General features: G+C 40.6%; 1 protein-coding gene across 5 annotated transcripts in view; it reads left to right on the top strand.

Annotated features, from left to right (window-relative positions):
* Positions 1-24,942, top strand: part of CCDC33 (coiled-coil domain containing 33) — a 204,566-nt gene that overhangs the window by 57,138 nt on the left and 122,486 nt on the right. For 3 of the 5 annotated variants that reach the window (XR_007951217.1, XM_051982257.1, XM_051982256.1), the window contains exons 3-7: positions 6,174-6,307; positions 12,692-12,801; positions 14,481-14,576; positions 20,847-20,938; positions 24,618-24,738. Coding sequence is in view for 4 of the 5 variants with exons in the window: in XM_051982257.1 (XP_051838217.1) it covers positions 6,174-6,307; positions 12,692-12,801; positions 14,481-14,576; positions 20,847-20,938; positions 24,618-24,738 (553 nt within the window). In the remaining variant the exon portion in view is untranslated. Of the gene's footprint in view, positions 1-6,173; positions 6,308-12,650; positions 12,802-14,480; positions 14,577-20,846; positions 20,939-24,617; positions 24,739-24,942 lie in introns of those variants that run through there. The other 2 variants (XM_051982258.1, XM_051982259.1) reach the window with 2 other exon arrangements.

Genomic DNA, 24,942 nt, shown 5'->3' with positions numbered 1-24,942 from the left:
CATCACTACTTGTGGGATGTACTTTTCTTGGAGTGAAGAAGAGTGGTTCAAATCTTGTTTCTGACACTTAATACCTATGTGAGCATGGGCAAATAATGTTACTTTTCTAAGCTCAATCTAACTCTAAATCTGTGACCATATTATCCAACTAAGAGGCCCCTTTGCCTTTTTTCAATCAAGCAAAATAGCCCCAAACATAGCTGATCTTATATGTAAATAGAATAGGTAACCACCAACTTTTATGATTTTAGTGGCACTAAAGAGATATTTACAAGAAGACAAATCCAAAATGTTGTCCATTCTGAAATTCCTTTTAGTGTTTACAGAATCATAGATTACTGTTAGTATTTATAGAATCATAGATTCAGAGAGGGACTCCATAGGCATCTGGGTCAATCCTTTCATTTTGAAGGTAAAAAAGCTGAAGCCCAATGAGATAAGTCATTTTAAAAAGGCCACACAGGGAGTGAACATCAGAGGTGAGATATGAATCCATATTTCTTTACTCCATCATATCACACATATTGCAGGCCTGGCCATTTTTTTTTTTTTGGAGAAATACAAAATAAAGAACTTTAGAGGGAAGGAAACGCTATTTATTGGTTATTGTTCAGTCATTTCAGTCATGTCCAACTCTTTGTGACCACACTTGGGGTTTTCTTGGCAGAGATACTGGAGTGGTTTGCTATTTCCTTCCCTAGACCATTTTACAGATTAGGAAACTGAGGCAAACAGCAGTAAGAAAAGTAACCTCCCTTACATACAGCTAGTCAATATCCGAGATTCAGGAAGATGAGTTTTCCTGACTTCAGGACTAGGACTTTATTACTGCACTATCTAGCTTTTTTCCTTTAAAATATAAATTCCTCTGTGAAATATGAATGAATGCAGGAGCATTTATTAAGTGCCAACCTAAGACCTAGGATACAAATACAAATGTGCCCTGTGATGCCTTAAGCTAATATTAATAACCAAAACTTTACTAAGAATAAAAATGCTGCTCAGTGAGACAGACCTAAAAGAAGAGCGGAAAGGGGTTTTTATTTTGCTTTGTAATGTTTCAGTAGGAGAGCAGAGAAGATGGCAAAGTAAGACCCGCACAGTAGCATGAGAAAGCCCCGGTGGGTCAGAATTTGTAAGAACTTAATTTAAAGTGTGACTCATGCCTGCTATTCAGATAGTCTTGGACAGGTGCCTTCCCTAGTTCTCACTTTCCTTATATGGAAAATGAGCAGGTTGAATTAGAAGGTCTCTGATGTCATTTTAAAACCCTCTGACCCATTCATAGAAGGCAAGCAAGATTTATGGAGGCTCTGGGCAGATCTCAGCGTTGTAGAACAAAGGATGCTGGAGAGAGAGGCTCTAAGAAGAAGCACTTTAAGAGTACATTGTCAGAGGGCCTAAAAACAAAAGTTCCTCCCCTGACAATTATATCCAGGGTTTGGTCCCAACTCCCAAGGGAAGAGAGAACAATCGTGGTTTTAGTGTTCAATCCAAAACTCAGGAAATAATGATCATCAAGATGGTGGGCAATGGATAGAATCTTGGACGATTCATCTTTCTGAATTCAAATATGATCTCCAATATTTACCAGCCATGTGACCCTAAGCCAGCCACAATGCCCTATTTGCCTCAGTTTCTTCATCTGTAAAATGAGCTAAAAATAGGATCCAGTATCTTTGCCAAGAAACCCCCAAATGGGGTCATAAAGAATTGTACGCAACTAATCAATAACAACAAATTGAGGGAGAAGCCCTCAGCTCTAAGAAAATTCTCAAACTGAGGAAACAATATTCACATCCATTGACCTGAATCAAGTATTGGTCTTTGAGCCATTCGGTCAATCAACAAGGATTTAAGTGCCTCCTGTGTGTCAGTTATTGTAATAGGACTGGAAATAAAAAGAAAAATGAGGCTATCCCTCTCAAAATCTTCTATCGGGAGACATATAAATATATGTGGACATATACAAATATATCCAGAATAAATACAAAATAAATACTATGTCATTAAATATTAAGTAGCCCAGAGGGGAAGTATTAGCATATGTAGGGATCCCAGAGGACTTTGTGTAAGAAAGTGTTTGATGTGCACCTGGAAGAAAAAAGAGGAATTCTACATAGCAGATGAGGAGGAATGAATTCCAGGCATGAAGAATGGCTGGTGTGAAGAAATAGGAAGCCCAGAAAAGAGTCCACTTTGGCTGAATCAAAGTGTACAAACTGGGGATACTATAGTAATGCTGGAATTATGTGATGTTATAAAAGGCCATAAAAGTCAGTTTATATGTTGTCCTGGAGACAATAGGAAACCATTGGAGTTTATTGAGTAGGTGAGTGACATGGTCAGATAACACCATAGAAATATTATCCCCTTTTTATAGATGAGGAAAGAAGTAAAGTGACTCCCAAGAAGGGGCAGATAACCTAGCATCTTGTCACTGGAGTCACCTGGACTCAGTCTTCTCATCTGTAAAATGAGGCATTTAGCCTAGATGGTCTCAGAGGTCCTTCCAGTTTTAAACCTGTGCTCCCATGATCCATGAATCTACAATTCTTGCTCCATCACTCTCAGCCTCATTGAAGACCATTCCAACCACTGAGTATGACCCTGCTAAGGTGTAAAAGCAGCCCCTCATCACGCCAGCAATCCGGCCAAGTTCCAGCTATCACCTCCCTTGTCTGGAAGGGGCCAGACCTATACTATTTTAAAGCCCTCTCTTTCCTGTTATTTTAGTTGGCTGTCACAGTACCTTTGCAGGGTTGACCAGGTAGGAATTATTTTCTCCTCTTTCAAAGATGAAGAAAGAAGACCCAGCCAAGTAAAATAACTCTCTCCAGGACACCAGAGTCAGTGACAAAGCAAGGATCCAAACCTGGATTTTTTGATTCTTCTTCCAAGGAGCTTTCCTTGACATCCCCTTTCTGGCTTTTGGAGGGGGCTCCTGGACTCATTGCCTCATTTTCCCTTGGTGACAGGGAGCTCAGGCAGCAGGCATTGTGTCTCCACTCTATTCCTGGCTGGGAGGGAGCAGCGTTGGGGATGCTCACCTCATGAATTGTTGCAATTAATGTCGCATTACCATTCCAAGCGTCAATATAATAACTGTGTTGGCAAAAAGCTTATTAAGTCTCCAATTGAGCTATTTAACTGTGCAGTCTCTGGCGGGTACTTATTCCAGCTCGCAAGGCTATGTTATGAAATCATAACAGCAATGATGCATTGGGCATCTAGCTCATATCCTGACCAATCCAGTTGCTACATGGACAGAAAGACAAAAGTGAGCAGAGCTGGAGGAACTGACATAATTGGAAGCAAGAAGAGGGTGGAGGGACTGTGTAATGATGATTTCATTTTATTCCCTCCAGTATCTAGTTGGGACAGACGTTCGAAACCTGGGCTTCTGGGGACACAGTTCATGGGGTCTGTGAAATAAAAATATTTGGACAACTCTGTAATTTCCTTTGCAATCTCATGTACTTTATTGCAAACATAATTCTTAGAAGTGTTTCATATATCTCACCAAACTTCCAGTGGAGTGCAAAAAAGATTAGGAACCTCTGAGCTTGGAGAGGAATAGATAATAGGTAGGTAGGTGAGAAGAAAGAAGGAAGGAAGAAGAGAGCAAGGGAGGAAAAAAGGAAGGAGGAGAGAGAAAAGGGAAGGAAGGAAGAAAGGAAGGAGAGAAGGAAAGAAGAAAAGAGGGAAGGAAGGAAAGAAAGAAAGAAGGAAAGAAAGAAGGAAAGAAGGAAGGAAAGAAGGAAGGAAGGAAGGAAGGAAGGAAGGAAGGAAGGAAGGAAGGAAGGAAGGAAGGAAGGAAGGAAGGAAGGGAGAACATAATGGAAAGAGCACCAGTTTGTGCAGAGGGGAAATTGGAAGATTTGAATTCAAATTTCAAGTATGAGACTTGCTAGTTCTGCATAACTTTGAAAGTCATTTCCTCTGAACCTCATTTTTCTTAACTATAAAATAGGAAGGTTTATATAACTGGATGGATGGGTGCAAAATTGCTTATTGGATGCCAAGAGATAACATCTCTAAGGTTCCTACAAGCTCTAACTCTCTGCAGGGCTCTCTAATATGGAGAATCAACAAGGTCATGTTTATGGTCAATGTGGAAAGAAATCTGAATTATCATTTCATAATGTTAAATCTGTTATGAACCTTCAAAGTCACATAGATGAGGAAAATGAGATCCAGAAAGATGGGAGGGCATTAAAAGAAACCAGCCTGTTGGTACCAAGCCCTCGCTCTGACATTTGTTAGATAAGTGGCCTTTGGCTAGTACTTTGATATCTTCAAGCCTCAGTTTTCTCATCATGGGATCTTTGTAAGGAAAATATTTGCAAGATGCTATGTGTGTGTGTGAACTATCATGAAATGATTTGCCTAAACAAGACTAGAATTGATGTCTCTTGTTCCCCAGTTAAGGATCTTTCCATGAAGCCATGTTACTTTGATCACCAAATTGTTCAATGCTAAAAAGATATACTGTCTTTTCAGTTTGGAGGAGATAAGAAAGGCAAACAGAAAGAAGTGCTGTGTCCCTTTCATTTGCACTGAGAAATGTAAAAGACAGAAAATAGAAACAGGTTAAATTGCAATTTTGATACATTCCTCTATGAGAGAGCCCGAATAAGTAATTACCTGTGATTATTTAAAATATAAACTGAGAAAGAGGCACCTTGATATAGTAGATAAGGTGCTGCATTTGAAGGGAGGAGGGGGAAAAGGATTTGTATTAGAGACCTGACTTTCACTCTTTGTAATTGTGTGACTCTGGGTAAGTCACTTAACTCCTCAGACCCTCAGTTTCCTTATTTGTTAAATAAGAATAATAATAATGACTTGTAGCACCCATTTATGGTATGGCTTTGAGGCTCAAATGAGGTCAGCTAGCTAAAGCACTTTGTACATTTTAAACATTATGTATATGTCATTTGATTCTTAAGTTTTTGAACTGAATATTATTGGAGAGGAGTAACCCTTCTGATCTCTCCTCAATCATCTGTTGATGGTTCTTATGATGTTTGACATGTACCATTGACTTAATCCTCGTGATATGTTTAGTGCTCTTAGGTTTTCAAACACAAAGGACGGTCAGTGTGGGTTAGTTTCTTTTCTGTTATTTTCTTTTTTCTTCCTCTCTCCTCTCTTCTCTTCTTCTTTTCTCCATTCTTTTCTTTTCTTCTCTTCTTTTTTTTCTCCCCTTCTCTCCCTACCCTTCCCTTCTCTTTTCCCTCTGTCACTCCCTGGCCCTCTCCCTTTCCCCTCTCTGTCTCAAGGTTGATCCCAAACAGCTTGAGTCAAGTCCACTCTTGTTACCATTCAAGTCAGCTTACTCAGAACATGCCTCCGATGACAACTCTAAAAAATATTTATGAAGGCCTTACTCTAGGGGTTTTAAAAAATTAATTAATTATAATTAATTCATTTATTTATTTCAATTAGCAAAATTTTATGTTCCCTCTTTTCCTCTTCCTCCATTTGAAAAAGAAAAAAGAATCAAAACCCTTGAAAAAAGCACACAACACAATTCCCCACCCTGGCCATGTGCAGAAAAGGATCTCCTTCTGTTGCTTACATCATTTAGAGAATCTCATTCTGGGCTAGATGGCTCTCATGTTAAGTCATTGGGATGAGACATGGTCCTTCCCACATGACGCTTAGTCTTGAGACACCCATGCAAAGAGCCACCAAACATGTGACACATTCACTGCGTGAGCACAGAGGAGCAAGGCCATTGCTTTTGAGAGGGAATCAAGGAAGGCTTCCTGGAAGAAGTGAATTTTTGTTAGGTTTTCAAGGATGGGTAGGAATTTAACAGAATGAAAGGAGGTAACCTAAATAAACTTGGCATTTTCCTCTTTCCCAGAGACAAACACACAGCTCTGAAAGCTCGTAATAATGTGGTTTAAAGTGAGCAATTACCCAGGGGAAGGCAAGACCATACATTAGCCCAGAAACTAAGACAATTGGTGAGCACACCCTCAAGGGCTGGCAGGTGACATTGCTGGATAGCTCCTTCTTTGAGAGAACATTTCTGGTCTTCTCCTTCAGTTCTTTTCATGTTTGGAACCCTAAGGACCAAAGGGACTGGAGTGTGTAGGAAGAAGTTATTCCACCTTTCTTTTTCCAACATCCCCTTTTCCTCTATCCTTCCCCCCACCCAGGAAAACCACCTCACAGGAAGAAAAACACCAGGAGTCTACAGCTGTTACCTCAACTACCTGGGAGCCCACCAGAAGTCCCACCTGGGAAACAACAGTCAAGTTGGAGATCCAAACTGCAGACGTGGGTCGTGAAGGTGAGGCTTTGGGTTTGGAGAGCAGGTGAGCCGGAAGGGAAGCCCTCAGTGCTGGGCCGGGGATTATAGATGTGTCAAGCTCTCTTTGGAGCTGAGGAAACAATTGGGTCTCATTTTGAATAATATTGCCATGATATCTTAAGTTCCAACGACTGGACTGAAAAAATTCAGCAAAGACACAACTCATGTAAGCTAGCTCACTGAAGAATGCGTAGCTTCAGCTAAGTTAGTTTGCCAAATAATTGAGATTTTCCCTTTTTAGCGTCGAAATATTTTAATAAGACCATTTTGAATGGAAATGACTCTTAAGAACGTCTTCTTAACAGAGCATTTGGGCTTGAATGTAACCTTTTAAATGATCTAATATTTTAATACAACCATTTTGGATGGAAATGATCTTTTAAGAATATCTTCTTAAAAGAGGTTATGGATGTGAATATAACCTTCTTTAATGATCTAATATTTTAATACAACCATTTTGGATGGAAATGACTCTTTTAAGAACGAGGAGATGGATGTGAATGTAACTTCTTTAATGCCATCGAGAGTTATTGCGCTATACAAGGCTATTGGCTTCTATAAATCATCCCAAGTGTTGTGTTTCAGAGATGATTGAATCAGAGACTGTCAGAGCCGAGACACTGCAGCCCAGTAACAGCCATAATTAGGACAAGGCAGCTGAGGCTTTGTACCAGGGTGGAAAATCCAGAGGGCTTTGACAACATTGTTCTTGGGGCACCTCCTTCCCTGTTTGTCCCATCCCCATCAAAGGTAACAGGCTTCAAGCCTTCAGCAGCTGAGCTTTGATCAGCATAGAAACCACAGAGAGTCTCCCATTCTATACCACAGTAGGACTAACCCAGCTGTTGTCATTCTTATAAGTAGTAGCCAATTAGTTCCTTAGAAGCCAGGAAGCCTAATATTATCTCAGGGACTGCTGCCTCTTCTTGACTACAACGTGGGTGAGCCCAGTTTTCAATAACTTGCCCCAACTAAAAAGATATTGCTAATTTGGCCCAGATACGGGATACTGAGAGTCTGGACTAATGATAATGAGGATGATGGGGACAGCAAGGATGAGAGACACCCTGAAGAAGTAGGATTGACAAGACTCAATGGATGACTGTAGTGGTAGTCAGGGAGCGATTAAATGACTTGCCTGATATCTAGTTGGTGACAGAGTCAGGACTAGAATACAGGTCTTTTGACCACCGGTCCAAAGTCCTTTCTAACAGTTCTTATGTCTCCTTTTCATACATTTTTATTCCACTGCTCTGCCTGCTCTAACTCCTTTCCCTTCACTTACCTCACCTCTAATTTGATATTGATAATTTGGGGTGAGCTAAAATAAATGACAGCACCAAGCTGATTAAAATTTTATGTAAAGTTAGAGTCAGTAGGTTCTGAGCAAGAATTATTAGGTACTTTCCAATGCATCAAATGCATGCATGAACATAATGACATATACTTTGACAGCTTCAAAGAATTTTTGGCTTTCTTTTGGGTTCTCCGCCATGTTTTAGAGAAGTGAGATTGTGGGTAAATGAATTGCTGCCATACCTCTAATTTCCTCTAGTGCTCACTTTCAAAATTCTCCTTTATACACCCTGAGCCAGCAGCTAAGTGGTTAAACCACTGAGGTCATAAATTAAGATCATATGTAAACCAGTGAGCTTCCATCCAAAAGAGAGAATCTTTCTCCAACCCATAGACTGACCTCTTATCCTGCCTAACTACCATCACTTCTCTTGTTCAGATTTGTCGATCCTGACTCCTTAATGTCTTTCCCATCCTTATTGTCCCCTGTCTGGTTGAGATACCTCAGTTCCTTTTCCTTGAACCCCACAGAGTATACTAACTATTTTTCCCCTTTCAGCTCCTCTTTCACACACTGCCAATCAGCTCTGATCTTTAGTCTCCTGATATAATTTTCAGTAACTCCCTATTGCCTAATACAATCCAAATCCCTTAGCTAGACATGCAATGCAGGCTCTCCACAGTCTGCTTCCATGGCACCCTCTAAACCTGATCTCACACTAGCCTCTTTTTCTCACCCTATGCTACAAAACAACTCACCTCCATCAATAGATGTCTGGTGGAAGGAACGTTGGATCTGGAAACCACAGACTTGGGTTTGCCTCCCCACTCAAGTCGTTTCCTACCTTGGACAAGTCACTCAGCCTCATCAATTGGACAAGTTCAGAGGAAAACTTCAGTATCCTCATCTATAAAACTAAGGAGTTGGATCAGATTATATTTAAAGTCCCTTCCAATTCCCAAAGTAGTGAAATGCTCTCCAAGGCAACCTCTATGTGTTTGTTCATTTGACTCCTTCACCTAAAATATTATTTCTTCCCCAAATTTGTCCTTTAAGACCTAGATTAAAAAATCCATTTCCCCTTGAAGCGTCTTGTCTGATGCTTTTGATCAAGCATCATTTGAACTCCCCACAGCACTATCTCCTCCCCTCTAACATACCATTGAGAACCTTTTACCTTGGCTTGGCCCCCATGTTTTTCTCTCTCCTAAATTGTAAGCCTTTCAAGGGCTGGGGCCCAATCTTCCTTCTTGTTTCTTCCCAAATTCCTAGTCCTGGATAAATATTGGATTTCTCTAATATTTAGAGCACTAGTCTCAACTTTAATCAGGGTGATTCTTACCATAAAGATGTACAACAGGTCATAAAAAACTGGGGGTGTCTCTGGCAGCTCAATATGGGCGATGCAGTTTGGAGCATGTTTCAGAGCAGATAAATGCACGGGGAATTACATTTTTGTGCATAAAGGATGACATGTCTCTACATGACTATCTACTTTGTCCACTGAATGCCTAATTATTCCATGTGAACAAATCCCTACAAATCAGGCAAGGGTGCCTCCCTATCTCCACATGCCTTTTATCTCCCAGCATTTTTCCCTCAAAGGAAAATTTTTACCCTTTAAATCTCAGGGCATTCCAAGCTGTTAGTATCCTTGGAGCTGTTTGGGTTTCAAGCTCGCTGTGACATAAACTTGTAATAATTTAATGGAATTATGTCATTTTCTCCAGAGGTGCTCCAAGATTCATCTCTTCTCAGAATGTTAGAGGTCACAGGGAACTTAAGAGATCATGTCATTTGGAGGAAAAATAGAACTTAGGTTTGAATGTCAGCTCTGCTATTCCCTAACTGTGTGTCTTTAGTTAAATCCCTTCTTTTTAGTTCAGTTCAGTAGGCTTCTTCGTCTGTAACATAAGTGGGCTGAAATCAATGATTTCTAGGGTCCCTTCTAATCTTTTTTCATCTGTAACATAAGTGGGTTAGAATCGATGATTTCTAGGGTCCCTTCTAGCCCTAAAATCTCTCAGTGAATCAGGAGTCTATGGAAATACTCTGTACAATCATCCCAAAGGCAATCACTAAACACCACCACCACCACCACCACCACCACCACCACCACCACCAACAACAACAACAACAACAACAACAACAACAACAAAAACCCCACAGATTCCTGTTTTTCTAAACTGGAGACAGAGGGATTTAACTTCTCCAGAACTCTGCACTCAGACAACCTTGGATTTCTTGATTTGCAGGGATTGGTTTTCTCCCAATGAATAACAGGACATTTTTATCTTCATCAAAGGCAGTTAAGAAAAACCGATATCACTCAGGTGAAGTAACTCATGTCAGAAAACAGGGAAGCCCACCCTGCAGGAAAGAAATCTCCTATTCTGAGGCAAAGGTTATTAGTACTGTTGCTGCTGCTGCTGCTGCTGTCATTATGAACAGTGAGGAGGATTACTGGAATGGAGAATGATGGGTGAGGGGAGGATGGAGCAAGGAAATGAAACATAGAAGAATAACTAATCCTGGGTGGGGTCTGGGACCCTGAGACATACACATCAGGGTTCTCAGAGGAATTAGCCAGCAGCTGTGATGCAGGGAGTGGGAAGTGGTCCACATCTCTAACCCCACTCCAGGGTTGAAGAGGGCTGGCAGAAGGTGGAGGAGATGTCCCTGGCAGGGAGAAGTTTGCCAAGCAGCTCTCTCTGAGCCAAAGTGACCAGGGACAGGGCTGGAGGGGTGGGGAGGGCAGGAAATGCAGAGCTCGTTGCTGTGGTGATGTGTGAGGGCAGCAAAGAAGGGTTAAATTGGAGGAGGTGGAAACGTGAAGGGGGAGGAAATTCAAGGACGTGTTAATGAAAAGCAAGAGAAAATTTCATTCTCCCTGTGTCAGGGTCAACATGACAGAAATGGCTTTTTGCTCATGACACAAAGAGAGCTAGCAGGAGGCAGGGAAGGGGAAGACAATGGCAGCAAACTAGATGTGTTCCTAGCATGAAGACCAGGCAGAGAGAAGTGGGGGCTCCCCACCCCCCAGCCCCATTGCTAGCTAATATCTTCAGTGAGCACACAGGATGCTCAAGACAAGGGAGGCCCCTCCTCAGGAGATGCAAGAAGGAGCTAGCTGCCCATCCCCATCTGCGAAGGAGGGAGAATAAGAAGCTTTTCAGAATGCTGGGCTTGGGAAAACCTTAAGAGGAGAATGTTAGCAATCCACTCTAATCCAGCAAACATGTATTAAGGACCTACTGTGTGTAAGGCCCCATGTTGGGTTAGGTGCTAGGACTACAAAACAAAACAAAAAAATACAGCCGCTAATTTCCATCTTCCCTTGCCTGCTTTGCCCACTGTTAATCAGAATACATCTAATTGATTGAGCTAGAAGCGCACTAGGAGTTTCTCAGGAGTATAATGAAAGGTCATGGTTGGTAAGGATAAATACTCTTCTCTGCTTTAGTCCTAAGATTATTGGATTGTAAGCTCCTTGAAGGCAGGAACTATTTCTGCTGTTTTTTTGTATCTTCACCACTTAACACAAAACAAATAGGACATATACTTAATCAATGTTTATTCATCAATAAGAGCTTTTAGAGAAGCTTTCTCCTCCCTCCCTCTTTTCTTCTTCCTCCTCCACCTCCACTCTCCTTTTCATACTTACTTTCTCTCTCTTCTGCTTTCTTCTCTTTCTCACTTTCTTATTTTCTCTCCTAATTCTCCTCCTCTTCCTTTCTTTACTTCTTTCTTATTTTCTTTCTTCCTCTCTCGAATTCTTCTGCTTCATCAAATCCTCTATCTCTTTTCTCTTCCTTCTCATTCTGCTTTGTTTTCTACATCTCCCATCTTCTTTCACTTGTTCCAGCTTCCATTATCTTCTCTTCCTCCTACTGCCTCACCTTTTCTTCCTTCTATTTATATCTTGGGAGACATTTAAAAAATTAGTAAAAAAAAAAAAGCCCTAAACTTTGAGACCGAAGGCCTTGCTTTGCCACTAATTAGCTGTGGGACCTTCAACATGTCTCTTCCCCACTCTGGGATTCAGTTCCCTGCTTTTTCCTCTAGCTCTGACATTCTGTAATTCTACTTCCATTCCAGAAGCATAAAAAACAGATGAGTCCAAAATAACAGCAGGTATGGAACATCTTCCCTTTGTAATGTGAAATTTGAATGAAATTGGAAATCCCCTGTGAAATGGGCCTTTTCTCCCATAAGGGAAAGGAAGGATTTAACAGAAGAACTAGAACACCTGGAGCTCGTTGCTTGACACACATACCCCCAATCTCCAGTGAGTCTGGGGAACATCGGTACAGATGGAAGCATGCCTTGGGTTTGGTGAAATAGCTTGGACTGGACTTATGTAACCCAAAGTAATTGGGGCAAGGGACCAGAAGAACTGCTGGTTTGGAATGAATGGGGCTGTTTAGACCGGCAGGCTCCTAAGTCCGGGGAGCGGGGTATTGGTTGGCAACATCATCCCCAAATCCACATGGAGAGAATTTTCTGTAACACTTATTCAGAAAACAGGTTTATTTCTGGAATTAAGTGTGTGAGTTCATATGGGTGTTTAAATCAATGTAAATGTTTATATTTGTGAAGGTCTTTGTGTATCTGTGTGCACATGCACATATTCCCATGTGGACCTGTATTACTCTGTCCTCCTAAATTTGTAAGTATTTCTACATGTAAATTTCTACATGTAAATTTTATCCTTGAGCATGGCTTCTTCCTTCTCTCTTTCCTTCTCTCACTCTCTCTCCTTTCCCTAACAACCCCACTCTTCTCTTCATTTTCTTTCCTCCCAACTTCCTCTTCCTCTGTTCTCCTTTGATTCTCTTTCTCACCCTCTTTTATTCTCTCTGTCCCCCTTTCCTCCTTCTCTATCCTACCTCTATCACTCTCTCCCTTTCTCTCCCTGTTTCACCTCTTCTTTCAAGCCATCTCCTTTCCTCCTCTCTCATTCTCTTTCACTCCCTCTCCTATTCTCCTTTGGTCCTATCTCCCTCTGTTCTCTCCCTTTCATAGAGTGAAGCCAACCTGAGCTGTCCCTCTGCTCTCCCTTCCAGAGGCAATCCTGAATGTGCTTGACAGCAGAACCAAAGAAATGCTAGTTTCCTACCGGATACCCATTAAGTACCTTCGCCCTTTCCACACCTACCATTTTGAGCTGATGATGGTGAGTGTACTGGGCCAGAGATCCAGCTTTGGGGACAGCTCTGCTTTGGCCTGGCAGGGGACTAGGGCTGGGCTATTCCACTGCCTCTTTCCATAAGGGCAAACTCGGGGGAATCCATAATGGCTCTGTTCCCAATCTGTGATTTAGAAAAGTACTCAAGCTTAGGACTGGGGGAGTGGGGATGACTTGTTCTGGAAGTAGATGGGCCAAACAAACATTTCTGGGACAAGGATTTATTTTTGTTGGCATTTGGGACCCTCAAAAACCTTTTTTCCTTTGTTTCTATTAGTCTCTCCTATCCATTATCTATCCCTCTCTCCAACTGAGAATAGCCTTCCACAAAAATAAATCCCTCAACACATACATGAATAGTCAAGAAAATCAGATTAGCTGTGTCTGAAAATATATGTCATCTTCTGCATTTTAAGTTCACTTTCTCTCTGACTCTTTATCAGTTTATAGGGGTCTTCTCTGTTTCCTCTGAAACTGTCCTTTGGTTATTCCTTATGGCCCAGTGATATTCCGTTACATTCTCATTCAGCAATTTGTTAAGTCATTCTCCAACAGGAGGACACCTCCCTTAGTTTCCATTTTTTTGGCTACCACGAGAAGAACTGCTATAGATATTTTTACATATGTGAGTCCTTTTTCCCCTTTTGATTTCTTTGGATTATTGGACTAGTAGTGGTATAGCTGGGTCAATGTGCACACAGTTCAATAACTTTGGGGACCCAATTCCAAATTGCTTTCCAGAGTTTGGGCCAGTTCACAGATCTACCAGTAATGTGAGTGAACCTGTTTTCCCTTGGCAGTGTGTGTGTGTGTGTGTGTGTGTGTGTGTGTGTGTGTGTGTGGCCGGGGCGGGGGGGAGGGGGGAGTGGAGATGAGGGGGAAACTCCCAGGTATAAGGCCTTTATGGGGGAGTAGAATCTCATTCATTGTTCACGATTAATTCTTTGAGTGACCCAGTAGCACTTCCCTGGTGTGATAGGAGGGAAACAGTCCCAGAGAAGTCAAAAAATAGTCTTTATTCTATTGGTAGTTTTAGGATTAGAATCCAGGTCTTCCACCTCTCCATCTATCTGGAATCAGATTTGGAGACAAATCCTGGTTCTACCACCTACAGGCTGTATGATCTTCAGCATATGATTTAACCTTTCTGGGATTCAGTTTCCTGGTCTGAAAAATGAGGCTAACAATACCTGCTGCCCTCCTCACAGGGTTGTCATGAAGGTCAAATGATATAGTAAAGTGCTTTTTAACAGTGAAGCATTACACATTTGAGTTATTATTATCTCTCAAATGACAATAAGGCTTTGCGGTTGGCTGCGATGTATGTTCATCCATTATATCATTGTACCTTCTGACGTGTTCTAGCCCAGTTATCCCTGTCTTTACAAAGGGAGCGAGTAAGCCACGGCCTTTGTGAGGATGGTGAAATATTCAAATGGAAAAGCCAAAGATTTATTATAATATTGATCTTTCCATGAAGGTTCCAAGGGACACTGGGCTTTAATTACCGGCTTCTGCTCTGGTGGTCATTTAGAGACACAGTGGGGCTGCGGCCAACATTTGGCCACATGTGGGGCCTTGATTTATGGCTGGACCTGCTGCTTAACTTTGTGTTTTATCTCCTCTGTCTCTCCATCTTTGTCACCATCTCTTCCATTGCTCCTCAGGCTCACAGGAGTGGTTTAGCCAAATTGTATGCTTCAGTTACTCGGGAGAGCAGTTTCATGCCCCGATACATTGGATGCACTCACACAGCCTTAGAGGTAAGGCATGAAGAGGTCTGACGGGAACCTTGTCTTGGGATGAGTAGTAACAAAATAGAGAAAGCTAGTGAACCACTATCCGCAGGTAGGAGAGGAGGGTGGTGACTACAGTTATAGGGAGAGGAAGGAGTGGGAAATATCTTCTTTGAGGTGAAGGAAAATAAGGTACTATTGTGTACAAGGGAGATGATTAGGGATCTTTCAGTGTGATCAGTGTTCAACAATCTCTTCAAAGGGACCGCTTGGGGAAAAAATAATAGTCCTAAAAGACAAAAGAGGAAGATAGGAAGGGGAAGAAACTGAGGAAGAAAAAAAATAATAACTTGATTTAAAGGGAAAAAAAGCTAATCTAACAAGAAGAATCCGAATTGACTCACAATATGCACATTCATAGAAATTAGCAGATGACAAATGGTTTTGCTCCTAACCCCCAGTGGTGGTCACAGGTTCTTTCTTTCTGTGTTGTTCCAAGAATCCCAAATATCAGTATCTTCCTGGATCTTTGGGAAAAAAAAAACAGGTCTGTCCCCTTCTTGTCCACCATAGTTCCTGGGAAGTCCTCCTATTACCATGACACTTTATTATAGTGCTCTTCAGGAAGGCAGAAAGCACACACCTCTTCAATGGAAAATTCCCAAGGAAACATCTTAGGACTGCCTCTACTCTCCTCCGTTTGCCAACTCCATTCCTATTGAGACCTGCAATGCTTTATTCCTTTTCAAGAGGCAGCTTTATTCTCCCTATCTTAATGTCTCTATCAGCCATACTTGCCTCTCTTGGTCTGGGCTGAGATGGAGGTTGAAAGTGAGCAAAGAATCTGGATATATTCTCTCCTATCCCTCTTTTCTCACCTGTCTTTTCTCTTCCATACCATTACTTCTCTCATCCGCATTCGGTGACTCCTTCTTTTGCTCCTGTCCCCTCTGGTCCATGTTGTGGAGTACTGGAGAGTTCTGAAGTTTTAGTTAAAGGACATGCATTTTAATCCCAACTTTGCCACTTACTACTTGAATGATCTTGGATAAGTCATCCATTCATTTGTTTATTTAAAAGGAGACATAATTTAGACATTTAAATCAAAGAAACTTAAGACCAGACTAAATACATTCATTCAAATACAATAAATTTAGCTTTTCAGTTTTATAATCATCAGTTAATAACAAAACTTTAAGAACAATTTCACGTTCTGATGTACTTTCCATTCTAGTTCCCAGAGCAATAAAATATTTTTGTGTACTCTTATTTTTTTTTATAATCAGGTATAATATATACATTGTTTGTAGAATATTTCACTTCCTATTAAAATTGTTAATACATACTGTAGGTGAATACCATATTAAAACTCAACCCCAATAACTACAAAATTTCAAAGAAAAGACTTGAAAACATGCTAATTATTATTTAAACACTTGAGTTTTATGATTCCTTGTATGAGAGTCTATCAAAATAATTGGGAATAAGTGACTCTGGACTTGGATAAATCATTTAACACCTTGAGTTCCAGTTTCCTCTAGATCCTTTTAGATACAACCCCTCTCAATTTCCTCTCTCATCTCTATTTTCTCCCTCATTCCTTTCTCTCCTTTCATCCACATTCCTTCTTTCATCCCTGTCTCTCTTCTTTTTCACATCAGTTTTCCTCCCTCATCTTTGTCTCTTCTCCCTTCCATATTCTCCTCCTTTCCTGTTCCCTCTCCAATCCCTATCACCTTCCCATCCTTTCATTCTCTTTCATCAGTAGTCCCTCTCTCATTACTGTCCTTTCTCTCATCTTTCTTACCTCTCCCATAACTCTTTTCCTTGTTTCCTTTCTCATCCTTATGCTTTCTCCAATCCTTGGTCTCACTCTCTCTTCTATTCTAGTTCTCTTTCTCATCCCTGTCTCCTTTCCTCCTCTCCCCCCATTCTCATCTCTTTTCCATCTTAAGCTCCTGCTACATTATCCCCACTGATTTCTTTACAGCAGAGAAAGAATTGTCCCAATCAACACCCTGATGTGTGCCTCTGAGGAACACTTTCCTCCCTCCCAAACACACACACCCTTTCTCTTTCTACATCAAAGCTGTCAGGCTAGAATTGATTTGAGCTCTGAGGCAGAAGTTGTCTAGTTTCAGATTCTTAAAGAATCAATGACCATCACCCCCACTCCTGCCATCTTTTTCTTCTTTTTCTCTTGGAGCGAATATCTCTCTTCATCAAGTAACTAGAGGTTAAAGGTGACTAATATTTCCAGATGCCTGTGCCCTACTTGTTATTTGATTGATTTTTTTTCTATTGTGTTTCTATCTTACCAGTGTCTTAAGGAATACTGGAAAAAATTGTCAACATGTTCAAATTCCCCACTAGCCTGCCATGGTCCTTAATATACCTTCCAAAGGCTTTTCGATGATACAGCAACCCTCTCACTAAAAGAGGGAACTCATATGTTCTTCTTACCACAGGGAGTTTTCTTTTTTTTCCAAAGGAGGAGAGGCAATATGAGAGCTCTTGAAGGAGGAATCAGTTAACAATTCTATATTAAGCACCTACTATGTGCCAGGAACCATGCTGGAAATTTGGAAATACAAACATAAAGAATTAAATATTCTTTATTTTTAAAAAAGGTGTCATTCTAATAGGAAAGGTGACTATATGAAAAAATACATACAGCATAAAAAATTTGTAAATACAATTATTTGTGTATAATACAAAATATTACACCTACTCTACATACACAATATATAGTACAAACAGGAATACAAAGTAGTTTGGAAGGGAAAGCACTAATCATTGGGGAGATCAGGAAAAACCTGATCACACAGAAGATTGTGTCTGGGCTGCAGATTAGAGAAGGAGAAAAGAATTAGAGGTAAGGAAGGATTGATTTTCCAGGGATGGCATTAGCCAGTGCCAAGGTATGTAGAGAGGAAATGAAGTGAAGTGGAAAGAGCCCCCCCCCAAAAAAAAGGGGGACACAGAGAAAAATAGCTGCTTTTTGCTGAGGCTCAGACCTACTAAATGATACCCAAGCAGTCAAACATTGTGGACAAAAATGAGAATGGGAATTCTACACTCCTTGGGGCATTAAGGAGGGGAGGGGTTTGTGCTTAGATCAAGGCATAACTGATGGGAACATAATCACTTTGGGAAACTGAGGCAATTCGAGAGTTAGGGAAAGCTTTCAGTGCCCCTTCACTCAGTGTCAGGAGGTTTCCTGGAGAAATAGCTGTTATCTATGTGTCTCCTCATGGCACTTTCCATGCCTCTTTTTCCATTTTGGTCCTTCTGAAAGGGCAGTGCCTAAAGAAGACTTGAGAATATCTCATTGTAGGGCTCTTCTACTCTACAGTGTCCCTTGGCTCCCTTTTGCCCCAGGGAAAAAGTCCATTTCCCCCAGTAACTGACCCACAGTAATTTTCCCATTCCATATTCATCAACAATCCTTAGGACTTGCTCAAGCCATTCAAATCCCTCAAACTGTAGTCCTAAACTGTCTTTTCAGTATTATTTCCTCCCCTATCCATATAATCAGCATATCTCCCATATAATATTGTTTCAAACACCAGCACTCATTTAAACATTGTAATCAAACTTCATAGTAACATCATGGAACTAGGAAGATGACAGTCCCCAAGATACAAATCAGTTTGCCGGTGATTAGCCAAGCAAACTGGCTGCAACATTGTGTCACTGAACACCCTGTTTGCTTGAAACCAGTTAGGCAGGATGCGCTTGCCCTCCCTGTGTCCTACCTACCAGCTTTGCCCATTGTATTGTTGTTGCTTGTGCTGTTCCCTCCAACTGCAATGCCCTCCTTCATGTATCCATCCTTCAGTGCCCTTCTCAATTGCCACTTCCTTCTTGAAGCCTTCCTAACCCCTAATAAGTATAGCTCACCTTTATATAAATATACATCATCTCATTTGATCCTCAGAACAGCCTGTGAGGGGGATGTTAATATTGCCTGCATTTTACAGAGGAGGAAACTGAGGCACTTAGCTATGTTGAGCAATTTGTCCAAGGTCACAGAGCTAATAAATCTCTAAAATAGAAGGCAAGCCCAAGTTTTCATAATTCCAAATCCCATGTTGTATTCATTATGGCAACCTGTCTCTCTGAGACAAATGTGATCAGAAGCCCCATAGCTCTTTACTTACATCTCTCATGGCAGCTATCATATTCTGATTGGCAAGGAAGTGATTCATATCCATGTTTTATTTTTCCTGCTAGACTGTCCTCTGGGCAGTGAGGTTGCTTAGTAGATAGACTGCCAGGCTTAAAACCAGGAAGATCTTATTTTAAATTCAGCTTCAGATGCTTGCTAGCAGTTTGACCTTAGGCAAGTCACTTCATTTCTCTGAGCCTCAGTTTCCTCATCTGTAACATGAGGGATTTGAGTTAGTCTCCGAGGTCCCTTCCAACTTTGGAGCCTATGAAGGATGTATAGGAATATGTCCCAAGGACCCTCACCATTTGATCCCATCCATCCATCCTGATTTTTTCCCCAAGCTGGAAGAAACAAGCCACATCCTACCCGACTCTTCCCACCTGGCCCTCAGTTCAGAGAAGTTGCTTCTATGGAAGGCTTTTCTTCCAGAAGCAGGTGATTACAGGAGCAGCCTCATTAGGGAGTGAGCCAACCAGAGAAATTGCGCCTGCTAATCCTAAGGATCTGAGTGGGGGCAGGTATCCAATTCACAGCACACTAGTCCCAGGATAGGTGTGAATTACCATCCCCTGCCTTTGGCACCTTCCCCCAGAAGCTCAGCTCGGAGTCCTCACCAGTTCAGAGACCATTTCTGCCTCCTCCTGTGAGTAATAAAGGACCTACACCTGCCTAGTCACATGGTCGTCCAGGTCCATCTCAGCAGGGAACACAACCTCTTTGTCTGGCTCCTCAGCTGACTTTACCCATAAGCAATGGTGGTGCTTTGAGTGGAGCAGTGCTGGGAAAGGCCTCTCTCACACACTTTTCTCCCCATATGATGCATGAAATTCCACTATTATGGAGTCTTTTTTTGAGTCTTTAAAGGCTTTTCATTCTTGAGTTCCTTGATGCCATTCAAATAGCCCCAGAAGGGAGAACTCCTTAATGTTCCTCAGTTTAAATCTTCCTGAAAATTAGTTAACTACCAGCTAAGGGAGAGACTTTGAAAGCATAAGCCAGAAGACTAGGGCTCAGGCTGAGAATTGAATGAGGTGGAAGAAGACCACAAATGAACCTCTGAGACTTGACAGTTTTGCCAAGAGAGGACCACCCTGTAAGTTTCTTTACTAGAGCCATATGAAGAAGCCCATTCCAAAAGAGGAAACTTTCATGAGGTTGAGTTCCCTCATCTGTAAGTAATAATATTTATAGCTGGCATTTATATCATATGCTTTAAGATTTACAAAGCATTTCACATATTGTCTCTTTTAATTCTCACATCAACTGAAGGAGGAGGTGCTATTATCACCCCCATTTTACAGATAAGGAAACTGAATCCTTGTCCAGAGTCAAACCTCTAATAAATATTTGAAGTAAGATTTGAACTCAGGTCTTCCTTATTCTCAAGTCCAGTTGCTCTATCTACTTGAACAATGAGAAAAATGTATGCTAATAAACACAGTACTTAAACTTGCTGGGCATTTGGGAAGAGAGTGTTCCTTTAAAGCAATGTAAAGTAGTTCTGTAGTATTTTCACAACAAAAGTCGTGAATGTGTTTAGTGCTTCCTAGTTTAAAAAGGGGCCCTTACATGTACCACTAGACAGACACACAGCAAGCCTGTATCAAGCATTATCTTCACCATTTTGCAAGGAGCGAAAATGAAGCCCCAGAAGTGAGGGGAATTGGTTCACCCAGCCAGTATGGAATCTTAGATTTCTGACCTCCAACCCAGGATTCTTTTTGCTATTTATCACATCTGCCTTCACAATATAATGCAATTCACAACTGAGATGGTAAAAGGCCAGAAAGAGGAAAGATCAGTCCAAACTATATTGATCTGGAAAGACTCCCTAGAAGAAATCAGTCTTGATTTGGGTCTTGAAGGTAGAGAGGTGGGGGAAGGAGCATTCTGGGACTGAAGAACAAAGGTAAGAATGAGTCTGGCACATTTTGGCAGGCAGGAAACCTCACTGGAGCAGAAGGTGCACATTAGGGAGTTGAGGGTGGAGAGAGAGCATGTTTAAGCTGAGGATGGCCAAAACTGTTGAGTTGAGGAAGTTGAACCTTTGGTATGAGAGAGTTGTTCCCTGATTCTTTCTGTGTCCCAAACATTCATTCACCTTTTATTCTTTCCACTTTCAGGTCTTTCTTCGGGGAGTCAATGAGCCCATTGCTAACCCCTTTGGCCCTATCATGGTGGTTGCCCGTGTCATTCCCAACTACAAGGAGTTCAAGTAAGTAGAGAATGTTGAAATGAGAGAGTGAGAGGCCATAATGTCTTTCTCCTTTTTCTGTTTCTGATAGCAGTCTTGCTTTTATCCATAGGTGAAATAGGCAATTGCCTGCATGGGTATAATTGCAAAAAACTTAAGAATCCTTAAAAAAAAAAAAAAAAGATCCCCTTGGCTTATGAATGATACTTTGAGATCCCTTCATAAAGTAACAAACCTTTAATTCCATACAGAAGGCTCAAGCTTGGAAGTTTTATGACCCTGGGAAGGAATTCCTTTTTTTAAATTTTATTTTATAATAACTTTTTATTGACAGAACCCATGCCAGGGTAATTTTTTTACAATATTATCCCTTGCACTCACTTCTGTTCTGACTTTTCCCCTCCCTGCCTCCATCCCCTCCCCTAGATGGCAAGCAGTCCTATATATGTTAAATAAGTTGCAGTATATCCTAGATACAACATATGTTTGCAGAACCGAACAGTTCTCTTGTTGCACAGGGAGAATTGGATTCAGAAGGTAAAAATAACTCTGGAAAGGAATTCCAAGGAAGGAATCTCATTGAAGAACCATAATTAATCTCAGAGCTTAATAGAGAGAAAAAAGCTTGGGGAGCTTGGAAGGGAGAAGACTCCAGAGATTACGGGGAAAGGGAGAAAGAAAGATAGCCACTACATGGGTGCATATAAGACAAACCATTTGTTACAGTTTTATCTGGAGATGGCTAAGCAACATGTGATGATTGTCCATGGACGGTTTTACTTAATCAGGACTTCAATTCTTTGCTCAGAAAACTCCCATTCAGATCAGGGAAAGTGGGAGTTAAGCTCCTGAGAGAATCTTTCTTAGAGAAATAATCATCTCATAGGAAGCAAAGATAATAATGTAGTAATAGAAATAATGGCAATAAGAACAATGGAATTTTAATCCCAGCTCTACCACTGATTTATTATATTCTCTTAGCTGTAATATTTTCTCTCTCAGGAGTTCAATTTAGGCATCTATATGATGGGGGTGATAGTGGCTATCTTACCTATTTCATATAATCAGTGTGAGAGTAAAATTATATAATGGATATGAGAATGCTTTGGAAATTTGCAGTGTGCTCTACAAATAGGAATGACTATTGTATTAATAGGCTGAATAGATTTTGCAGCACAGTGCTGAGGAATAGAGACCTAGTATTGAAGTCAAGAAAACCTGGGCTAGAATCTTCTGCTACTTAGAACCTGTGTGACATTGGCTGGGTTATTCAGCTTTTCTAGTTCTCATTGAGAAACTTGGGCTGGGCAATCTTTGAATTCCCTTCTAACCTTGAATCTATGTCCTGTCTTTTGATGGTGTGTTTCCCACATTTGGTCCTTTCAATTCACAAAACATTTTAAAGCACTTCTTATGTGCAAAGCACAATATTAGGAGCTAAGGTACTCATGAAAGAAGCTGGGAAATTCAAAGAACTCTTAAGTACAAGTAATTTCAAAGGTGTGGATACTGAAATAAATAAGTATGGTAGTAGGTGAAGGGGCTAAGAGCCAAGTACCATAAATGATGACTTAGGCAACAAGTAGGCCCCTGAAAATTCTGATATCCCTGATTCTGGAGTCCTTTGCTTCTTTTCTCAGGTTCAATGTAGCTATTGATTGAGTGATCAATTATGTAAAAAATAACCAGAGCCTCCATCAATAAAAACACCCATAATAAGACTAACGTTAAGAGGCCCCAATCTAATAGTAAAAGAACTTAATAAATAAAGTAATACAAATAAAAGGATGAAGGAATCAATGGTACAGTCATTCTTTATCCATCAAACACAAATGGATATGACCTCCTTAAAGACTTCTGAAGATTATGGTCTAATCCTCTCTCCCAATCCTATGAGACTTCCCAAAATACTGAGAAGTGACCACAATCTCTTTAGAACTCATAATTCTGTGGTAAAGGCTGTCTGCTTTGTGGAGTTCTGTAATCTTTCTGGATACATTAGGAAACTTCTTGGAATGGACTAGAGATCTCTCAAGTCTCTTGTTTCAATTTAAGGGAATAAGGAAAGGCTTCCCATAGGATATCTCTTGTAAAGCTGAATCTTGGACACAGCTAGAGATGCTCAAAGATAGAGGTAAAGAGAGAGTGAATTCTAGGTGAGGATAACAGCTTTACAAAGGATCCAGAACAGGAGATGACTCACCAAGTCTGAGGAACAGAAGCTAGTCCAATTTGACTGGAGCACAGAGTAGCTGAAAAAAATGTCTGTTACTGACCTGGAACAGGAGGCAGAAGTCACTTTGTAAAGGACTTTAAATATCAGGTCAAGATGTTTGTTTTATTCTAGAGGCTTATAATAAGGAGCCACTAGAGATTTTTTAAATAGATTTTTATTGATATCTTCTACTTTTCCTCCCTGAGATTTATCTTTGTATCTCTCTTTCCTTCTCCAAAAGAGTCATCTCTTATAACAAAGAATCTAAAAAAGAGGAAAAAATGAGCAAAACTAATCAAAGATAGATCAAAAAGTCTAATATTATAGGAAACATTCCATACTCACAGGCTCCAACATTTGCAAGGGATGGAGCAGGGGTCAAGATGTGGTATCTTCTCAAATTTTTTCCTTTGGGATCTTTATAATTTCATTGCTTTCAGTTTTAGTGCTTTATGTATGATCGCTATTTTTCATGTACATTGTTGTAGCTCGTTTGTATATTGTTTCCCAGCTTTGCTTATTTCAATTTGCATTAGTTCACATAAGTTTTCCCATGTTACTCTTAGAAGTGTTGATAGTCCTTTATATTCATGTGCTACAATTTGTGTAGGTATTCTACAGTCAGTGGACATCTACTTTATTTCCAATTCTTTGTAGCCACAAAGAGTACTGTTAGAAATATATGCTGTTTATGGAACTTTTGGGGGCTATGGCCATCTTAAGACATATGCCCCTGAGGAATCTCTGGGTTCACAATGTCCAGACATTTAAGTTGTTTTCTTTGACCAATGTTACATTGCTTTCCAGAAGTGGTTGACCCAATCCCCACAGAAGATTCTTAAACAAAAGTATGACAGAGTCAGACATATGGTTTAGGAATATCATTCTGGCAATTATGTATAGAATGGCTAGGACAAGGGAAAGGCTATAAACAGGTAAACCAGTTGAAAATTGGTTGCAAGAGTATGAGAAACAGGTAATAAGAGCAAAGACCAAGATGATGATCATACGAGCAGAGATGGTGTGGGTGTCATACTGACTTCATGGACTTTTTCATGAGCTCGTTGCAGGAGAGCCCCTCAGTACCATACTTATTGTTTTACAATGCTCAGCCTATTCATGTAGTAAAAATTACAGTGATCATTTCCACTTACATATAGGAGGCAAGTAGAAAAGGAGGATTGTTGTGTCTTTTTTAAAGCTGAAGAAATAGATGTACTTTAACAAAATAGCACTAGTCAGTAGGTGAGTTGGGGCTCATATTCACGTCCTCTGTCTTGGTTTCCCAAAACTGTGTGTCAGTGGATTTCCCTTTCCTCATCTATTATTCTTATAGAAAACATGGACCTATGCTACATGAGAGGGGTTAGGCTTGCTACTCACTTCTTGATCTAAGATGAAAGACAACTGTACACTGCCAGGTGCTCAGTAGAGCAAAGGACTCCATTTGTTCTGCTCACCCTTGATCTTTCTTCTCTTCCCCAGGGAGACAAAGTTGAACAAAGAGCCTTTATCTTTGGGGCTGCCTATAAAAACTGTCAACTTTCCGAGCCCCTCTGTGTTGGCTTTTGATGTTCCTCGGACCAACAAGCAGGGATACCCTCAGGTTAGTATTTATCCATCTTTTCATCTATCTATCTATTTAATGGCCAATATTTATTCATTCCTTCTTAAATTTAGTAAGCCGGTATTCTTTTCCTTGTCTTTTTTATCATTTATTCATAAATAAGAAGCAAGTAGAATAGGAAAGTACACAAATTTGGGACTGAAAAGTCCTTTAGCAAAAGGGTGTCTCTCTCATGGAAGTTTA

Source organism: Antechinus flavipes, chromosome 2 (genome assembly GCF_016432865.1).
Source record: "Antechinus flavipes isolate AdamAnt ecotype Samford, QLD, Australia chromosome 2, AdamAnt_v2, whole genome shotgun sequence".
Lineage (NCBI taxonomy): Eukaryota > Metazoa > Chordata > Mammalia > Dasyuromorphia > Dasyuridae > Antechinus > Antechinus flavipes.
Note: the sequence above shows the minus strand (reverse complement) of the source record. Positions and strands in the feature narration are given on the sequence as shown.